The following is a 21,585-nucleotide window of genomic DNA, read 5'->3' as shown; positions in this document are numbered from 1 at the left end:
TTGACTGATAGAAGAACCCTAGACATGACATCCAACAAGTCCTCTTGGGAGATTCAGTACATAGATAACAATGGATCTTGATAATAAAGATGGATGCAATTAGGGGGTGAAATGGCAAGCAGGCAGGAAGTAGAGAATGGAGATCCAGCTGTATGTAGTCAAGGGGATGAGAGCAGGCTGGAGAGCAGTCTGTGGGTGCATCCCAAATGGCCCCCGCTGGTTGAAGGTAGTACCCTATTTATATAGAATCGGATGTCATTTCAGACACACCCTGGTTGAAGGTAGTACACTATTTATGTAGAATCGGATGTCATTTCAGACACACCCTGGTTGAAGGTAGTACACTATTTATGTAGAATCGGATGTTATTTCAGACACACCCTGGTTGAAGGTAGTACACTATTTATATAGAATCGGATGTTATTTCAGACACAGTCTGTGTCTATGCCCTGTGTTCTCCTCTGGTAGGCCTATGGACTGTGTTCTCCTCTGGTAGTCCTATGGACTGTGTTTTCCTCTGTTAGGCCTATGGACTTTGTTCTCCTCTGTTAGGCCTATGGACTTTGTTCTCCTCTGTTTGGCCCATGGACTGTGTTTTCCTCTGTTAGGCCTATGGACTTTGTTTTCCTCTGTTAGGCCTATGGACTTTGTTCTCCTCTGTTTGGCCTATGGACTTTGTTCTCCTCTGTTTGGCCCATGGACTGTGTTCTCCTCTGTTAGGCCTATGGACTGTGTTCTCCTCTGTTAGGCCTATGGACTGTGTTCTCCTCTGTTAGGCCTATGGACTTTGTTCTCCTCTGTTAGGCCTATGGACTTTGTTCTCCTCTGTTAGGCCTATGGACTGTGTTCTCCTCTGTTAGGCCTATGGACTTTGTTCTCCTCTGTTAGGCCTATGGACTTTGTTCTCCTCTGTTTGGCCTATGGACTTTGTTCTCCTCTGTTTGGCCCATGGACTGTTCTCCTCTGTTAGGCCTATGGACTGTGTTCTCCTCTGGTAGGCCTTTGGACTGTGTTTCCTCTGTTAGGCCTATGGACTGTGTTTTCCTCTGTTAGGCCTATGGACTGTGTTTTCCTCTGTTAGGCCTATGGACTGTGTTCTCCTCTGGTAGACCTATGGACTTTGTTATCCTCTGGTAGACCTATGGACTGTGTTCTCCTCTGGTAGGCCTTTAGACTGTGTTCTCCTCTGTTAGGCCTATGGACTGTGTTTTCCTCTGTTAGGCCTATGGACTGTGTTCTCCTCTGGTAGACCTTTGGACTGTGTTCTCCTCTGGTAGACCTATGGACTGTGTTCTTCTCTGTTAGGCCTATGGACTGTGTTCTCCTCTGGTAGGCCTTTGGACTGTGTTCTCCTCTGGTAGACCTATGGACTGTGTTCTCCTCTGGTAGACCTATGGACTGTGTTCTCCTCTGGTAGGCCTTTGGACTGTGTTCTCCTCTGGTAGGCCTATGGACTGTGTTCTCCTCTGGTAGTCCTATGGACTGTGTTTTCCTCTGTTAGGCCTATGGACTTTGTTCTCCTCTGTTAGGCCTATGGACTTTGTTCTCCTCTGTTTGGCCCATGGACTGTGTTTTCCTCTGTTAGGCCTATGGACTGTGTTCTCCTCTGTTAGGCCTATGGACTGTGTTCTCCTCTGTTAGGCCTATGGACTTTGTTCTCCTCTGTTAGGCCTATGGACTTTGTTCTCCTCTGTTAGGCCTATGGACTGTGTTCTCCTCTGGTAGACCTATGGACTTTGTTCTCCTCTGGTAGACCTATGGACTGTGTTCTCCTCTGGTAGGCCTTTAGACTGTGTTCTCCTCTGTTAGGCCTATGGACTGTGTTTCCTCTGGTAGGCCTATGGACTGTGTTTTCCTCTGTTAGGCCTATGGACTGTGTTCTCCTCTGGTAGGCTTTGTTCTATGGACTGTTCTCCTCTGTTTTTGGACTCTCTGTTATGGACTGTGTTTTCCTCTGTTAGGCCTATGGACTGTGTTCTCCTGTTAGGCCTATGGACTGTGTTCTCCTCTGGTAGGCCTATGGACTTTGTTCTAGGACTGTGTTCTCCTCTGGTAGGCCTGGAGGCCTGGACTGTGTTCTCCTCTGTTAGGCCTATGGACTGTGTTCTTCTCTGTTAGGCCTATGGACTGTGTTCTCCTCTGGTAGGCCTTTGGACTGTGTTTTCCTCTGTTAGGCCTATGGACTGTGTTCTTCTCTGTTAGGCCTATGGACTGTGTTCTCCTCTGGTAGGCCTTTGGACTGTGTTCTCTCCTCTCTGTAGACCTTTGGACTGTGTTCTCCTAGGCCTATTTGGACTGTGTTCTCCTCTGTTAGGCCTATGGACTGTGTTCTCCTGGGAGGCCTTTGGACTGTGTTTTCCTCTGTTAGGCCTATGGACTGGCCTCTGGTATTCTTCTCTGTTAGGCCTATGGACTGTGTTCTCCTCTGGTAGGCCTTTGGACTGTGTTCTCCTCTGAGGCCTTTGGTTCTTCTCTGTTAGGCCTATGGACTGTGTTCTCCTCTGTTCCTCTGGAGGTTCCTAGGCCTGGACTGTGTTCTCCTCTGGTAGACCTTTGGACTGTGTTCTCCTCTGTTAGGCCTATGGACTGTGTTCTCCTCTGGGAGGCCTTTGGACTGTGTTTTCCTCTGTTAGGCCTATGGACTGTGTTCTCCTCTGGTAGACCTATGGACTTTGTTCTCCTCTGTTAGGCCTATGGACTGTGTTCTCCTCTGATAGGCCTTTGGACTGTGTGTCCCTTCTGGTAGGTCTATGGACTGTGCACGGTGGACCTTTTGTTTTTGTAGAGGGCACAGTGAGTTGCTGACTGTGCTGCTTGCGGAGTATCCTTGTGGAGTCTTTTATTCCCCCGAGCAGGTAAAGAACGGGCCGTCCTCTACTCTGCTCTGCTCTGTGCAGGGACTCTGTTGTGTGTGAAGGACTCTGTGCACTGCGACCAGGGACAAGGACAGGGACACTGTGCCTCTCTCTACTGGTGGCGCCTGCCAGCAGCACCTTTTAATAGAAAAAAATTGTCATATGCTACCGGGGTGCTGGGCGGTATAGAAAGTCCTCTTCGACTCCTTCAAACGTTTGGTCTCCCTTGTACTGCTGTTTATTCTGCAGTGGCTACGTTGATTAGGTTGTTGATATTCATAAGAGAAAACTTGAGCATCCAAAACCGATACATATTTTAGATGGACTTCTTGCTTGCGCTCCAGCTTTGTTGTGTGGCTTTGTTTTAATTATAGGGTCTTAGAGAAAGATGTAGCCAGAGGGGAGGGCTGCCGTCTTATCAGCTCTTAACCAACCACGCTATTTCTTTTTCTTTTTTCGCGTTGTTCCTAACTTGTTTTGTACATAATGTTGCTGCTACCGTCTCTTATGACAGAAAAGAGCTTCTGGACATCAGAATTGCGATTGCTCACCTCAAACTGGACGAAGAGTTCTTCTTCAATGAGTCGGACGGGAGGGATATACTACTATAGACACTCGACCAGGCCCAGATCCCCGTGATTTGCTGGAGAAGGAAACAGAGATTTAGTGGAAAAAGATCAGGGTGCCTTGCGAGGATCAGGCAACGAGTGGCTAATCTGCCCTTGCCTTCCGTCCTGTTAGCTAATGATCAATTACTGGAAAAGAAATGGGATGAGCTGAAATCACGTATATCTTACCAACGTGACATTAAAAACTGTAATATCTTATTTCACAGAGTCTTGGCTGAATGATGACATTAAGAACATACAACTGCCTCCCGGGTGGCGCAGTGGTTAACGGCTGCAGCGCCAGCTGTGCCATCAGAGTCCCTGGGTTCGCGCCCAGGCTCTGTTGCAACCGGCCGCAACCGGGAGGTCCGTGGGGCGACGCACAATTGGCCTAGCATCGTCCGGGTTAGGGAGGGCTTGGTCGGTAGGGATGTCCTTGTCTCATCGCGCAGCAGCGACTCCTGTGGCGGGCCGGGCGCAGTGCGCGCTAGCCAAGGTTGCCAGGTGCACGGTGTACCCTCCGACACATTGGTGCGGCTGGCTTCCGGGTTGGATGCGCGCTGTGTTAAGAAGCAGTACGGCTGGTTGGGTTGTGTATCGGAGGATGCATGACTTTCAACCTTCGTCTCTCCCGAGCCCGTACGGGAGTTGTAGCGATGAGACAAGATAGTAGCTACTACAACAATTGGATACCACGAAATTGGAAAAAGGGGTAAACATTTTTTTAAAGAACATACAGCTGGCGGGTTATACACTCCATTGGCAGGACAGAACAGCAGACATGGGCAGAGGCCTATGCATATATGTGAACAACAGCTGGTGCACGATATCTAAGGAAGTCTCAAGGTTTTGCTCACCTGAGGCAGATAAGATGATGATAAGCTGTAGACCACACTATCTACAGAGAGTTTTCATCTGTATTTTTCATAGCTACACACCACCACAGACCGATGCTGGCACTAAAACGGCACTCAATGAGCTGGATACTGCTATTAGCAAACAGGAAAACACTCATCCAGAGGCGGCACTCCTAGTGGCCGGGGACTTTATTGCAGGGAAACTTAAATCAGTTTCATCTAATTTCTATCAGCATGTTAACTGTGCAGCCAGAAGAAAGACAATTCTAGACCACATTTACTGCACACACAGAGACACATACAAATCTCTCCCACGCCCTCCATTTGGCAAACCATAATTCTATCCTCCTGATTCCTGCTTACAAGCATAAATGAAAGCAGGAAGCACCAGTGACTCGGTCTATAAAAAAGTGATCAGATGAAACCGATGCTAAACTACAGGACTGATTTTCGACCTCTCCCTGTCTGAGTCTGTAATACCAACATGTTTCAAGCAGACCACCATAGTCCCTGTGCCCAAGAACACTAAAGTAACCTGCCTAAATGACCACCGACCCGTAGCACTCACATCTATATCCATGAACTCCTTTGAATTGCTGGTCATGGCTCACATCAACACCATTATCCCAGAAACCCTAGACCTAAACCATTTGCATACTGCACCAACAGATCCACAGATGATGCGATCTCTATTGCACTCCACACTGCCCTTTCACACCTGGACAAAAGGAACAGCTATGTGAGAATGCTATTCATTGACTACAGCTCAGCATTCAACACCATAATGCCCTCAAAGCTCATCACTAAACTGAGGATCCTGGGACTAAACACATCTCTCTGCAACTGGATCCTGGACTTCCCGACGGGCCGTCCCCAAGTGGTAAGGGTAAGTAACAACACATCCGCCACACTGATCCTCAATACGGGGGCCCCTCAGGGGTGCGTGACCAGCCCCCTCTTGTACTCCCTGTTCACTCAAGACTGCACAGCCAGGCACGACTCCAACACAGTCATTAAGTTTGCTGATGCCACAACAGCCTGATACCCAACAATGATGAGACAGCTTATAGGGAGGAGGTCAGAGATCTGACCATGTGTGCAAGGACAACAACCTCTCCCTCAACCTTATCAAGACAAAGGAGATGATTGTGGACTACGGGAAAAGGAGGACCGAGCACGCTCCCATTCTCATAGACAGGGCTATAGTGGCGCAGATTTAGAGCTCCAAGTTCCTTGGTGTCCACATCAACAACAAACTAGAATGGTCCAAACACACCAAGACAGAAGAGGGCACGACGAAACCCGTTCCCCTTCAGGAGACTGAAACGATTTGGAATGGGTCCTCAGATTCTCAAAAGGTTTTACAGCTGCACTATCAAGAGCATCCTGACGGGTTGCATCACTGCCTGGTATGGCAACTGCTCGGCCTCCCACCTCAAGGCACTACAGAGTGTAGTGCGTACAGCCCAGTACATCACCGATAGCCAAGCTTCCGGCCATCCAGGACCTCTATACCAGGCGGTGTCAGAGGAAGGTCCTAAAAATGGTCAGACTCCAGCCACCCTAGTCATAGACTGTTCTCTCTGCTACCGCACGGCAAACGGTACGGGAGCGTCAAGTCTAGGTATAAGAGTCTCCTAAATAGCTTCTACCCCCAAGCCATAAGACTCCTGAACAGCTAATCAAATTGCTACCCAGTCTATTTGCATTTCCCCCTCCCCCTCCCCCCAGAGCGCTGCTGCTACTCTCTGTTATTATCTTCCCTACATGTACATATTACCTCAATTACCTCAACACCGGTGTCCCAGCACATTGACATTGACTCTGTACCGGTACCCCCTGTATAAAGCCCCACTATTGTTGCTCTTTAATTATTTGTTTTTCTTATCTCTTACTTTTTTTAATAAGGTATTTTCTTAAAACTGCATTGTTGGTAATGGCTTGTAAGGAAGCATTTCACTGTAAGGTCAACCTGTTGTATTCGGCGCATGAGACAACTACAATTTGATTTGATTTAGTATTTGTCTTTGGAAGTGGTTCATATTTCATGAATAAGCGGTACATTGCATGTGTTTTCCAGTCACTTACCAGTATGCATTCTCAGTCTATATGCAAAAGGATTGGACTCTTCTTCGCTGTCGAATCCCAGAATATGCGCTCTATTAACTCGGACTTGAATATAGACAAGGCCTTAGACATTATGGAACTCCACCAGCTTCAGCATCAGAGGTCAAACCTGTCTCTGCTCTGGAGTTTAGGTGCAGCTGGGAGACTCTTATAGAACAGTTTTTTTTAGCTGGATGAACAACCTTCTGTGGTCCATCATCACCTGGCTATTGTAATCTTATTAATGGTATTATTCATATACTTTGCAGTATTAGGAAAGGGTTGTTCCATAAATTAGATTCCCCCTTTCTCATGTTGGTGTTTAGTAAATCATCTGTTTTTCCTCACCCCAAGGTTGGGGAGATTTGGTGCTTTCTCTCCGGTGAATTCTTCTTACGACAGCGTCGGTGCTCAGGACTGATAAAACGCTCAGTCTCACCTAAAAATAGCCACCTGCGACTGCGTAGCCCGTGTGTCAGTGACCGCCGGCTGTGCTTAGCAAAGTCAGGGCCGTCATTGCAGTTCATCGGAGCGGGGTGTCAACAAAAATAGGATTAACCCTTTTAACCCGACTCTCTCCTGGACACTTCAATTTCCTCCTGTTATTGTCTCATAGTGTGCCAACTGGCCCAATGGAGAACTGTCTTGCACAACGGCTATGCAGTGTGTGTGTGTGTGTGTGTGTGTGTGTGTGTGTGTGTGTGTGTGTGTGTGTGTGTGTGTGTGTGTGTGTGTGCGTGTGCGTGTGCGTGTGCGTGTGCGTGTGCGTGTGCGTGTGCGTGTGCGTGTGCGTGTGTTTGCGTGTGTGTGTGTGTGTGCGTGCGCATGCGTGGTGTCTTGAAAATGTATGGCTGTGTTGTCCTTGTAATAGACTATCCTGCTTCATTTTCACTCATCATCCACCTGTCAAAAGAGGCCTAAGAGTTAATGGATTCCCGCCACTGCGCACACACACACACACACACACACACACACACACACACACACACACACACACACACACACACACACACACACACACACACACACACACACACACACACACACACACACACACACACACACACACACACACACACACACACACACACACACACACACACACAGTCAAGCCAACTCTTCACTGTCCCCTTAGTCCAGTAGTGACACCCCTAAGACCGGTTAGAGTAGCCAGTGGCCGGTGGTCATATTGATGCAGGCAGTGTGTCTAATGTGACATGGGGCCGCATCCTCAGGCAAATTACGAATCAGCACTTCTGACGAGGATTCCTCATCGTCACACAAAACAGCAACTCACAAGAACTAGGTAAGGGAGACAAAAAAAAACACTAAACAAGGACGTGAATTATTAAAGAGGGGAACTGCTTTTCATATTCATACATAGATCAACATCAGTCATTCAATCATCCAGAGTCACATTTACAGTGGGAATGACTGTGCTGCTGCTCTCTGGGAAGGAAGAGCTGCAATGAGGAGCAGGAACACCACACATTGTTGTTCTACTGTCCTCATTCAGTCTGACGCCACGCCGAATGTAGAGGAGCACACAAACACACACACACTCTGCTCCTTATTGCTGTCACTGTCTTCAAGGCTAGTGCACCTGACATGACAGACAACCTACCTGGATGCCATACCATCACTCTCCTAGCATGTCTGCCAACAGGTAGAGAAGGCACCCTGCGGGCAACGCACGTACACACACACACACACGCACGCACGCACACACACACGCACACACACACACACACACACACACACACACACACACACACACACACACACACACACACACACACACACACACACACACACAAACAAACTGTCTGTAGATCCTTTATGCCTTTTCAACATGTTCATATTGGGTGATAGGAGTGTGTGTGAGTACGTGCAGTGCTCTAGTCCTCCGTGAGTGATGTCAGAGCCCCAGTGTGACGGTGACACCAGGCTGGGCTAGTGTGGCCCCAGGTAGCTAACTCCAGGACAGGGTGGCGAGTGGGAGAGAGGTTTATCTTGTAGCAGTAGGCACTCTGAGGGTAAAAACATGGGTCTGCAGTCCTTGGTCTCTTCCCAGGAGAGCCGACGGTGTGGTGTGGACCGTACCTCTGTCTCTGTAGAGGAACAGGCATGGAAATGTCACGGTCTGTCGTCATGACAGTGAGCAGTCCCTCCCCAGCACTATAACAACTCAGGTGTAAGCTATGCAACCGGGGTCATTTCCTCTCTCTCTCCCTCTCAAACTCTCCCTCTCTCTATCGTTGCCTCCTTCTCTGGATCTCTCTCGCTCCTCCCTCAAACTCTCCCTCTCTCTATCGCTCTCTCCCTCTCTCTATCGCTCTCTCCCTCTCTCTATCGCTCTCTCCCTCTCTCTATCGCTCTCTCCCTATCATCCTTCTCCTCCCCCTTTCACTCCCTACACCGCAGCAGCGTACCCCTGCCTGCACTGATATCACCATGAAGGACACTGCCTTTTGTTTTATACAGGAGAAAAGCTATCAATCCACAAGTCAGTGCTTTCAGACAGACATAGAGATGGGGATTTTGTGCCTTTGCGATGTTCGTCCACCACCCTGCCCTGCCCTGCACTCGCTGCTCAGTCTATCTATATTTATAGAACAATGTTCCTCTGTGTCAGGATCCCAATGCATAATGAAGCACAGTAAATGGATCCCTGCTATGTTTAGGTGGGCTGACCTCCATTAGAAGGCAATAGCAAGCGTGAACAAGAAAAATAGCACACACACACACACACACACACACACACACACACACACACACACACACACACACACACACACACACACACACACACACACACACACACACACACACACACACACACACACACACACACACACACACACACACACACACACACACACACACACACAGAGAGAGAGAGACACAACTCACACACATTTACACAGAACCAAATGTGTGTTCTTGATTCTTGAATAGAAATACCAATACATACATTATATGACCAAAAGTATGTGGATACCTGCTCGTCAAACATCTCATTCCAAAATCCTGAGCATTAATATGAAGTTTGTCTCCCCTTTGCTGCTATAACAGCCTCCATTCTTCTGGGAAGGCTTTCCACTGGGTGTTGGAATACTGTTGCGGGGACTTGCTTCCATTCAGCCACAAGAGCATTAGTCAGGTTGGGCACTGATGTTGGGCAATTAGGCCTGGCTTACAGTCGGTATTCCAATTCATCCCAAAGGTGTTCGATGGGGTTGAGGTCAGGGCTCTGTGCAGGCCAGTCAATTTCTTCAACACCGATCTTGAAAAAATAACATTTCTGTATGGACCTCGCTTTGTGCATGGGGGGCATTGTCATGCTGAAACAGCAAAGGGCCTTACCCAAACTGTTGCCACAAAGTTAAATGTTCCCTTCACTGGATGTAAGGGGCCTAGCCAGAACCATGAAAAACAGCCCTAGACCATTATTCCACATCCACCAAACTTTACAGTTGGTACTATGCATTCGGGCAGACTGCCAGATGGTGAAGCGTGATTCATCACTTCAGAGAACGCATTTCCACTGCTCCAGTCCAATGGCGCAGAGCTTTACACCATTCCAGCTGATGCTTGGCTTTGCACATGGTGATCTTAGGCTGGTGTGTGGCTGTTCGACCATGGAAACCCATTTCATGAAGCCCCAGACAAACAGTTCTTGTGCTGACTTTGCTTTCAGAGGCAGTTTGGTACTCGGTAGTGTGTGTTGCAACCGTGGACAGAGGATTTTTATGTGTTACGCGCTTCAGCACTCGGTGGTCTTGTTCTGTGAGTTTGTGTGGCCTAACACTTTGCAGCTGAGTCGTTGTTGCTCCTTAGCATTTGCATTTCACAATAACAGTGCTTACATGTGACCGAACTGGCTTGTTGGAAAGGTGGCATCCTATGACGGTGTGTCAGGTTCTCCCTAGGAGAGGTAGGTGTGGAGTCAGGCGCAGGAGAGAGCGAATTTGCAAGAGGGGTGTTTAATTACAAGTCCATCAAGAACAAGCAGAAGACCACAACAGTAGCCACTAAACAACAGGAACGCAGTCCAGAAAAAACACCTGTTCAACAGAACAAACCAAACGCAACCCAAACAAAATGACAGCTACACAAACAATCCCGCACAAAACCAAGAGGGTAGGGCGAGATTAAATACACCATTAATTAACCTAAACTAGACACAGGTGAACAACAAGACAGACAAAACCAAATGAAAAAGGAAAGGGATCGGTAGCAGCTGGTAGACCGGCGATGACGACCCCCGAGCGCCGCCCGAAAAGGGAGAGGATCCACCTTCGGTGGAAGTCGTGACACGGGGCCACGTTGAAAGTCACAGAGCTCTTCAGTAAGGCCATTCTACTGACAATGTTTGTCTATGGAGATTGCATGGCGGTGTGCTCGATTTTATACACCTGTCAGCAATGGTGTGGCTGAAATATTTGCAAGGGGTGTTCGCATACTTTTGTATATTCAGTTGAAGTCGGACGTTTACATACACCTTAGCCAAATACACATTTTTCACAATTCCTGACATTTAATCCAAGTAAAGATTCCCTGTTTTAGGTCAGTTAGGATCAGCCCTTTATTTTAAGAATGTGAAATGTCAGAATAATAGTAGAGAGTGATTTTATTTCAGCTTTTATTTCTTTCATCACATTCCCAGTTGGTCAGAAGTTTACATACCCAATACTAATTGAGTGTAACATTACCTTTAAATGGTTGAACTTGGGTCAAACGTTTCGGGTAGCCTTCCACAAGCTTCCCGCAATAAGTTGGGTGAATTTCGGCCCATTTTGGTGTAACTGAGTCAGGTTTGTCGGGCTCCTTGCTCGCACACACTTTTTCAGTTCTGCCCACAAATTTTCTATAGGATTGAGGTCAGGTCTTTGTGAAGGCCACTCCAATACCTTGACTTTGTTGTCCTTAAGCCATTTTGACACAACTTTGGAAGCATACTTAGGGTCATTGTCCATTTGGAAGACCCATTTGTGACCAAGCTTTAACTTCCTGACTGATGTCTTGAGATGTTGCTTCAATTTATCCACATAATTCTCATTTCTCATGATGTCATCTATTTTGTGAAGTTCACCAGTCTCTCGTGCGGCAAAGCACCCCCACAACATGATGCTGTCACCCCCACAACATGATGCTGTCACCCCCGTGCTTCACGGTTGGGATGGTGTTCTTTGGCTTGCTAGCCTCCCTCTTTTCCTCCAAACATAACGATGGTCATTATGGCAAACAGTTCTATTTTTGTTTCATCAGACCAGAGGACATTTCTCCAAAAGATACAATCTTTGTCCCCATGTGCAGTTGCAAACCGTAGTCTGGCTTTTTTTATGGTGGTTTTGGAGCAGTAGCTTCTTCCTTGCTGAGCGGCCTTTCAGGTTATGTCGATATAGAACTTTTACTGTGGATATAGATACTTTTGTACCTGTTAACTCCAGCATCTTCACAAGGTCATTTGCTGTTGTTCTGGGATTGATTTGCACTTTTCGCACCAAAGCACGTTCATCTCTAGGAGACCCGTCGCCTTCCTGAGAGGTATGACGGCTGCGTGGTCCCATGGTGTTTATACTTGCGTACTATTGTTTGTACAGATGAACGTGGTACCTTCAGGCATTTGAACATTTCTCCCAAGGATGAACCAGACCTGTGGAGGTCTACAGATTTTTTCTGAAGTCTTGGCTGATTTATTTAGATTTTCCCATGATGTTAAGCAAAGAGGCACTGAGTGTGAAGGTAGGCCTTGAAATACATCCACAGGTACACCTCCAATTTACTCAAATTATGTCAATTAGCCTATCAGATGCTTCTAAGCCATGAAATCATTTTATGGAATGTTCCTAGCTGTTTAAAGGCACAGTCAACTTAGTGTATGTAAACTTCTGACCCACTGGAGTTGTGATTAAGTGAATGAATCTGTCTGTAAACAATATGTGTTGTAAAGCCAGCTCTGGTCTTGGCACTTGTACTCCAGTCAACAGTTCCTTGCCTACACGATGAAATTATTATGGACAAGAGCAAGATCATTTAGGTGTCAAGTGGCAGCCAGGCATCGATCATCATCTCACCAGAATCATCAGACCATCAATATTTCTTGGAAAGGAGCATCAATATCATTGTGTACTTTCACCAACCTGTGAAGTTCGTCATAATTTATTTCATCTGTAGTCTAATAAACTGCATGGTTTCCCGAGTCGTAGTGGGAGGACCACACAACATTTCATCACGTGCCTTCAAGTTTACTTTGATATGATGGTTATTATATAAATATATGGTTATAACTCTACCGATGGTTTTTCCACAAAAAATGATTATAGCAAATATAGCAAATGTGCCCACTTTGGTCTTGGCACGCGCACTTTAGCCAACAGGTCACAGATACAGTGCAGGTATAGACTACTTTATGATGAGATTATTATGGACAAAGAGCCCGATTATTTTTATTTGTCAAAATGGCAGCCAAGCATTGATCATCATGTCACCAGAATAGGACCCTCAATATTTATTGGAAAGGAGCATCAAGCTAATCACCGTGCACTTTCACCATCCGGTGAAGTTCATTATAACTTATTTAATCTGTAGTTTAATAAACTGCATGCTTTCCAGAGTCGTAGTGGGAGGACCACACACCATTTCATCCTCCTAGTTGACTTATTATATCAATATTTGATATTTCCACCGCCATTTCTTGCATAATAGATTTTAACAGACACAAAAAGATCCCACCTTGTCTTGCGTGTTTTGTTTTGTCCGACCCTCGCATAAAAAGGTTGGATGGAAACCTGGTTGTTTTTTCCACAATATTTTCATCCTGGGTCACAACATTCATCACCACGGTTGTGAATCTCTGACATTGAGGAGACCTAGAGACATAAGGTATCGGGAGACAGACGCATGGTTGGTGTCTGTAGTAGGCTATAGTATGTACAGTACATGACCAGAGGCTTGGGAAGGCTGTTGACCACAAATACCCCATTTCTTCATCCAAGGGAACAGGTGCAGTTCACACACAGGTGTGTGCCCCCTCTCTTGGCTCTCAGGGGATTCTGACAGTAGCTTGCATACCCCCCCCCCCCTCTCTCTCTGAGACCCTTAAGCATGTGGAGGAGCCCTCCTTCCCTGCCTCTCCACAGCTTCTCCCGGTCTCTTCTCAGCCTCCTCGCTTATCTCTCTGTCCAAACAGACAAGACAGTCTGCCAGCTGGGCCTTTTCTACTTCCTGATGTCTCTGTTTGTTTCTTCACAACAGTCAAGTCCTCTGAGGTCACCATGAAACTGGCAGAAAAGTGGCGAGGACAATGAGCAGGTGTTGGTACGAAAATAAATGGATATATTAGCACATAGTGATTGCAGCAGCATTAGGGGCTATTGGTGCACCTCCAGCCTGTTAGCAAACTGTTTTGTGTTCATGATGTCAACTCACATACTTCTTCCTGACATGGGGAATACGAGGGAATGGGAAGAATTCGAAGAGCAAATGTCATTACCCCGTGTACATGTTATTTCCTTTGAAGTTGTGTCTTGTCCTCTTGGGCTTTAAATCTTAACATGAGCAAACACAGTGGCGGAAACGTCTTTCTAAATATAACTCTGCTTGACAAGAAACTGAAACCGTGGATACCCTTTTACTTTGAAGAATTCCTATTACTGTCACTGTTTCGTGTGGCAGAGTGTAAGCCAGAGGGGGTTTAGTGTGTGTCAGTGTGTGCGTGCATGCGTGTGTGGGAGACTGTATGTGTGCGTGTGTGTGTGTGTGTATGTGTGTGTGTGTATTTATGTTTTTTGTAAACCATAATCCATGGCACAATGCGGCTCAACTGTCTTAGACAGCTGTGTGTGTAATATCCCTGTAATTAATGTTTATTTCAAAGTAATGTGTCCACAGACAGGCAGCACAGTGATCTCAGAGGCAATTGGAACGTTCATCTCCACTGAGAGGCATCACAGCAAAGCAACCATCAACATTGTGAATAGTATATTTTTCATTTCTTCTGGGTCTCTGCTTTAAATTGGTTTTGCTCTGAGATGGATTTTTATGGGGCCAGTTAAACTTGGGTGGTTAAATCATCCTGCCCTACCCGCAAGAACCAGTTCACAATCCAGGACCCACTCCCTCTGTACCATCTATAGAGCACCAAGGATACTGTATATCAACCTTTATACAACACAACCAATCTGGATTCAATTACGAAGCGGGCGGAGAGTGTAATTTATAACCAAACTGTGCGACTGGGAAGATGGACTAGGTCACGCCACACTTTGTAATCAACATTTAACCCTCGTTGACCTTTTTAAATGTGCGCCCAGCAACCACAATAGGTTACGCTTCAAGACAGACTGGGAGATGTAGGCTAGGCTGCATGTGTGGGCCATTACTCCTTCATGAGAGCCGCAGGCGGATAACATGTGAACACTTGTGACAGCCATGAGTCACACAGGTTCATATTTACCATATCGGGGATTTAACAGTTAGTTTAATTACATATTTTATATATTTTTTTTAATGTAAAGGCCTTCGAAGACAGGATTTAGTGGCGGGTCAAGACACATGGCCATAGTGTACATAGTGTACACGATCCTAAACCACGTTCATTATTGAACATGTTGGGTGTCAGTGGCAGCATTAAGCAGTTCAGTATAGTACAGTCTATGTGATAGTTTAAAACTAACTGCTCATCCCAGATAGCTGCTGTAGCTTACAGTATGTACATTTCATGTGATCAGTGGTCGCGGTACTTCTCAGGGAGAGGTAGCTGTTGATCTTTTCTCCTAAATCCTCCAGCCCCAATTCCTGTCTCTCCCAGGTGCTGCTGGAGTTGACTATACTGCTACTGATAGTGGGGAACCCGATCAACATCCCTATGTGGTTCCTCCTGTTCTCTCCCAGGTGCTGCTGGAGTTGACTATACTGCTACTGATAGTGGGGAACCCGATCAACATCCCTATGTGGTTCCTCATGTTCTCTCCCAGGTTTTAAGCAGTCTGTGGTTCCTCCTGTTCTCTCTCAGGTTCTTAGCTCTCTGTGGTTCCTCATGTTCTCTCTCAGGTTCTTAGCTCTCTGTGGTTCCTCCTGTTCTCTCTCAGGTTCTTAGCTCTCTGTGGTTCCTCATGTTCTCTCTCAGGTTCTTAGCTCTCTGTGGTTCCTCATGTTCTCTCTCAGGCTCTTAGCTCTCTGTGGTTCCTCATGTTCTCTCTCAGGTTCTTAGCTCTCTGTGGTTCCTCATGTTCTCTCTCAGGTTCTTAGCTCTCTGTGGTTCCTCATGTTCTCTCTCAGGTTCTTAGCTCTCTGTGGTTCCTCATGTTCTCTCTCAGGTTCTTAGCTCTCTGTGGTTCCTCATGTTCTCTCTCAGGTTCTTAGCTCTCTGTGGTTCCCCCTGTTCTCTCCCAGGTTTTAAGCCATCTGTGGTTCCTCATGTTCTCTCCCAGGCTCTAAGCTCCCTGTGGTTTCTCCTGTTCTAGGTTCTACTGGGACCTGACCATGCTGCTGCTGATGGTGGGGAACCTGATCGTCATCCCGGTGGGCATCACCTTCTTCAAAGACGAACACACGCCCCCCTGGATCATCTTCAACGTGATCTCAGACACCTTCTTCCTTATGGACCTGGTGCTCAACTTCCGTACTGGCATCGTCAAGGAGGACAACACCGAGATCATCCTGGACCCACAACAGATCAAGATCAAGTACCTGAGGAGCTGGTTCGTGGTGGACTTCATCTCCTCTATACCTGTGGACTACATCTTCCTCATCGTGGAGACACGCATCGACTCAGACTTCTACAAGACGGCCCGGGCGCTGAGGATCGTCCGCTTCACCAAGATCCTCAGCCTGCTCAGACTGCTCAGGCTGTCCAGGCTCATCAGATACATCCACCAGTGGGAGGAGGTAGGGTACTGTAGGAGGGTGTGTTCTTACATCAAATCAAATCACATTTTATTGGTCACATACACATGTTTAGCAGATGTTATTGCGGGTGTAGCGAAATGCTTGTCTTTCTAACTCCGACAGTGCAGTGATATCTAACAATTTCACAACATATAACCAATACACACAAATCTAAGTAAAGGAATGGAATTAAGAATATATAAGTATATTGACGAGCAATGTCAGAGCGGTATAGACTAAGATACTGTAGAATATAATAGAATAGAATACAGTATATACATATGAGATGAGTAATACAAAATATGTCAACATTATTAAAGTGACTAGGGTTCCATTTATTGAAGTGGCCAGTGATTTCAAGTCTATGTATAGGGCAGCAGCCTCTAATATGCTAGTGATGACTATTTAACAGTCTGATAGCCTTGAGATAAAAGCTGTTTTCCAGTCTCTCGGTCCCAGCTTTGATGCACCTGTACTGACCTCGTCTTCTGGATGTTAGCGGGGTGAACAGGCAGTGGCTCAGGTGGTTGTTGTCCTTGATGACCTTTTTGGCCTTCCTGTGACATCGGGTGCTGTAGGTGTCCTGGAAGGCAGGCAGGTAGTTTACCCACGGTGATGCGTTGGGCAGACCGCACCACCCTCTGGAAGGCCCTGCGGTTGCGGACAGTACAGTTGCCGTAACAGGCGTTGATACAGCCCGACAGGATGCTCTCAATTGTGCATCTGTAAAGGTTTGTGAGGGTTTTAGGTACATATGTGCGTGTGAGAGAGGCGAGATGATTATAATCCATAGTATATCCACCAAACACAGAATACCTACACATGAACACAGACCATCTTTACCACAGTCGACTGTCCTCTATAGAGTATAGCTCCTCGGAGAGAGATAACGTTGTTTACTGAGATCCATAATGTATTACCTTTCCCCTGGGGTTGGGCTAGAGGAAGCTACTCTAGCTAGCTGTGTCTGATTAGATCCACTAGTGAGGCAAGGTGAAGAGGCCTTTTGCTTTACCTCATCCACCAGTGAGATGATGAAGAGAGAAACGTTGATTACTGTTCTGTGCAGAAGCAGTCTATCTACCAGTCTGACGAAGGGAGTCTAGAGAGAGCGAAAGAGAGAGAGAGAGAGAGAGAGAGCCTCTACTGCTGCTGAAATACAGGGATGATTATAATTGCCGTAATAATTAGAAATGTTCCCGTCCCTCCCTGGGTGTATCCTTGAGCACTGTCCCAGAAGTAAGAGGTGCAAAGTGAAGCAGCAGAGCCCAGCAGGAGATGCATTCAGTCAGTCTGTCAGTCAGTCAGTAAGGAGACAGACACTCCTCCACCACCAAGAAAGCAAGGCACACACAGACCCAGGCACCGCCACAGGGAATTTACATACCAGCCAACAGATGGGGCTCCCTGCCCAACCTCTGTCCTTCTAGCGCCAGCATCTACATTTACATTACATTTAAGTCATTTAGCAGACGCTCTTATCCAGAGCGACTTACAAATTGGTGCATTCACCTTATGACATCCAGTGGAACAGCCACTTTACAATAGTGCATCTAAATATTTTAAGGGGGGAGGGGGGTGAGAAGGATTACTTTATCCTATCCTAAGTATTCCTTAAAGAGGTGGGGTTTCAGGTGTCTCCGGAAGGTGGTGATTGACTCCGCTGTCCTGGCGTCGTGAGGGAGTTTGTTCCACCATTGGGGGGCCAGAGCAGCGAACAGTTTTGACTGGGCTGAGCGGGAACTGTACTTCCTCAGTGGTAGGGAGGCGAGCAGGCCAGAGGTGGATGAACGCAGTGCCCTTATTTGGGTGTAGGGCCTGATCAGAGCCTGGAGGTACTGAGGTGCCGTTCCCCTCACAGCTCCGTAGGCAAGCACCATGGTCTTGTAGCGGATGCGAGCTTCAACTGGAAGCCAGTGGAGAGAGCGGAGGAGCGGGGTGACGTGAGAGAACTTGGCAAGGTTGAACACTAGACGGGCTGCGGCGTTCTGGATGAGTTGTAGGGGTTTAATGGCACAGGCAGGGAGCCCAGCCAACAGTGAGTTGCAGTAATCCAGACGGGAGATGACAAGTGCCTGGATTAGGACCTGCGCCGCTTCCTGTGTGAGGCAGGGTCGTACTCTGCGGATGTTGTAGAGCATGAACCTACAGGAACGGGCCACCGCCTTGATGTTAGTTGAGAACGACAGGGTGTTGTCCAGGATCACGCCAAGGTTCTTAGCGCTCTGGGAGGACACAATGGAGTTGTCAACCGTGATGGCGAGATCATGGAACGGGCAGTCCTTCCCCGGGAGGAAGAGCAGCTCCGTCTTGCCGAAGTTCAGCTTGAGGTGGTGATCCGTCATCCACACTGATATGTCTGCCAGACAGAGATGCGATTCGCCCACCTGGTCATCAGAAGGGGGAAAGGAGAAGATTAATTGTGTGTCGTCTGCATAGCAATGATAGGAGAGACCATGTGAGGTTATGACAGAGCCAAGTGACATGGTGTATAGCGAGAATAGGAGAGGGCCTAGAACAGAGCCCTGGGGGACACCAGTGGTGAGAGCGCGTGGTGAGGAGACAGATTCTCGCCACGCCACCTGGTAGGAGCGACCTGTCAGGTAGGATGCAATCCAAGCGTGGGCCGCGCCGGAGATGCCCAACTCGGAGAGGGTGGAGAGGAGGATCTGATGGTTCACAGTATCGAAGGCAGCCAATAGGTCTAGAAGGATGAGAGCAGAGGAGAGAGAGTTAGCTTTAGCGGTGCGGAGCGCCTCCGTGATACAGAGAAGAGCAGTCTCAGTTGAATGACTAGTCTTGAAACCTGACTGATTTGGATCAAGAAGGTCATTCTGAGAGAGATAGCGGGAGAGCTGACCAAGGACGGCACGTTCAAGAGTTTTGGAGAGAAGAGAAAGAAGGGATACTGGTCTGAAGTTGTTAACATCGGAGGGATCGAGTGTAGGTTTTTTCAGAAGGGGTGCAACTCTCGCTCTCTTGAAGACGGAAGGGACATAGCCAGCGGTCAGGGATAAGTTGATGAGCGAGGTGAGGTAAGGGAGAAGGTCTCCGGAAATGGTCTGGAGAAGAGAGGAGGGGATAGGGTCGAGCGGGCAGGTTGTTGGGCGGCCGGCCGTCACAAGACGCGAGATTTCATCTGGAGAGAGAGGGGAGAAAGAGGTCAGAGCACAGGGTAGGGCAGTGTGAGCAGAACCAGCGGTGTCGTTTGACTTAGCAAACGAGGATCGGATGTCGTCGACCTTCTTTTCAAAATGGTTGACGAAGTCATCTGCAGAGAGGGAGGAGGGGGAGGGGGAGGAGGATTCAGGAGGGAGGAGAAGGTGGCAAAGAGCTTCCTAGGGTTAGAGGCAGATGCTTGGAATTTAGAGTGGTAGAAAGTGGCTTTAGCAGCAGAGACAGAGGAGGAAAATGTAGAGAGGAGGGAGTGAAAGGATGCCAGGTCCGCAGGGAGGCGAGTTTTCCTCCATTTCCGCTCGGCTGCCCGGAGCCCTGTTCTGTGAGCTCGCAATGAGTCGTCAAGCCACGGAGCGGGAGGGGAGGACCGAGCCGGCCTGGAAGATAGGGGACATAGAGAGTCAAAGGATGCAGAAAGGGAGGAGAGGAGGGTTGAGGAGGCAGAATCTATCTACAATAGTTGTGTGTTTGTCTAAACTGCACATTTGAAAAAAAGGTGCTATCTAGAACCTAAAATAAATCTTTGGCTGCCCCCATAGGATTATCCTTGTTGGTTCTAAGTAGAACATGGGGTTCCATGTAGAACCCTATCGGGAAAGGTTTCTACATGGAACCTAATAGGGTTCTGCCTGGGAACCCAAAAGGGTTCTACAAAGGGTTCTCCTATGGGGACAGCCGAATAATCATTTTAGGTTCTAGATAGCATCTAGTGTGGAGTATTGTTTATTTTAATTTTAATATTGCAGAGAGATTGTGGCTTCTATCAATGTAATTGTCTACATAATTTCCAATCCGCAATAATTATTTTTGTAAATATATTATTTTAATTATATATATATTTTCCTTTATTATTTTCCCTTAACCCTACCACCCCTCCCCTAATTGGGCAACAACACTTGGACAACAACACTTAGGCTTCTACTTCCAGCTTATACATACTACAGTATATACATTTTACTGACACAGTATATTTTCCAATAGTTATCTTTTGTTTGTTTTTAGTCTCATCCTTCATTGTTTGTAACATTGAAATGTTTGTCAGGACTGGTTCCCTCGCTTTCTTTCTTCTACAGTACCACTTAGACAAAATGATTGTGTCCATCCCTATAATGTATTTTGATCACGGCTCTATTCAGCTCTCTAAACCAACTGAGGCGCTCTCTTTCACAGTTGTTGTAAAATGCCTTCAAATCCCTGCTGGGTGTGTTCACCTGAGAGTTTTACTTTGCATGAACAATGGGGGGAGTTTGAATAGCTGGTTGATTGCCAAACAGACCACAACACTAAACCACACCAGACTCAGGGGATTTTAAAAGGGGCCTTTCAACCACACCGACAGACAGTTTGAGGCAGCATACCACTCAGGTTGTCAAGCATACATCAAAGAGGCAGCATTGCTAGTAAATGAATCTCATCACCATCAAACCCATTTGTCTTTATGTCTTCCTGTTAACTGGGAACTGGGGCTGATATGAGGGGCTAGCCAATCACAGAAGCAGATTCTATACAGTATGCGTGTGTGTGTGTGCGCGAGGTGTGCTGATCGGCGCTGGGTAAGCAGGATCTGCCAAAGGCCAGCTCTGCCTCGGTGCTGAAACACTACAGTGGTAACCTCACAGAAATGTCATCTGTCATCTCCGAATAACTTGTCGACCACATCTCACCACCTGAATTACTTTTTTACTTTTTCGCCATGGCGACTACATTTCAAATTAAATATTTTTTTCCTTGTTTTTCAATCAACCAACAAAACACATTCCACATTCACAGATGTGACAGACTTTAACAAATGAATAAATAATAATAACTAAAAATAAATAAATAAAATGATATATATATATACACATATATCATACATACATACATACACCCACATATACATATATACACGTACACATATATATACATATACATACACACATATATATATACACACAAAGAATAATTATAAATAAATAAAATAAAATAAAATATATATATAAAACTTGCAACAGCACTATCAAGGTTCTTATTAGCTATTTCCAGCCTTAGCTGAGACGCGAGCAAATAATTCATTTTTAGATTTTACAGCACCTTACACAACTTCCC

General features: G+C 46.8%; 1 protein-coding gene across 1 annotated transcript in view; it reads left to right on the top strand.

The window, feature by feature from the left end:
- LOC124033799 (potassium/sodium hyperpolarization-activated cyclic nucleotide-gated channel 4-like) overlaps positions 1 to 21,585 on the top strand; it is a 116,645-nt gene that overhangs the window by 27,326 nt on the left and 67,734 nt on the right. Inside the window, exon 2 of the mRNA XM_046346124.1 lies at positions 15,897 to 16,320. Within this exon, the coding sequence (XP_046202080.1) occupies positions 15,897 to 16,320 (424 nt within the window). The remainder of the gene's footprint in view (positions 1 to 15,896; positions 16,321 to 21,585) is intronic.

The sequence above is a fragment of the Oncorhynchus gorbuscha genome, linkage group LG04 (genome assembly GCF_021184085.1).
Source record: "Oncorhynchus gorbuscha isolate QuinsamMale2020 ecotype Even-year linkage group LG04, OgorEven_v1.0, whole genome shotgun sequence".
Lineage (NCBI taxonomy): Eukaryota > Metazoa > Chordata > Actinopteri > Salmoniformes > Salmonidae > Oncorhynchus > Oncorhynchus gorbuscha.
The sequence above is the reverse complement of the archived record's forward strand: the minus strand, read 5'-3'. Positions and strand labels throughout refer to the sequence as shown.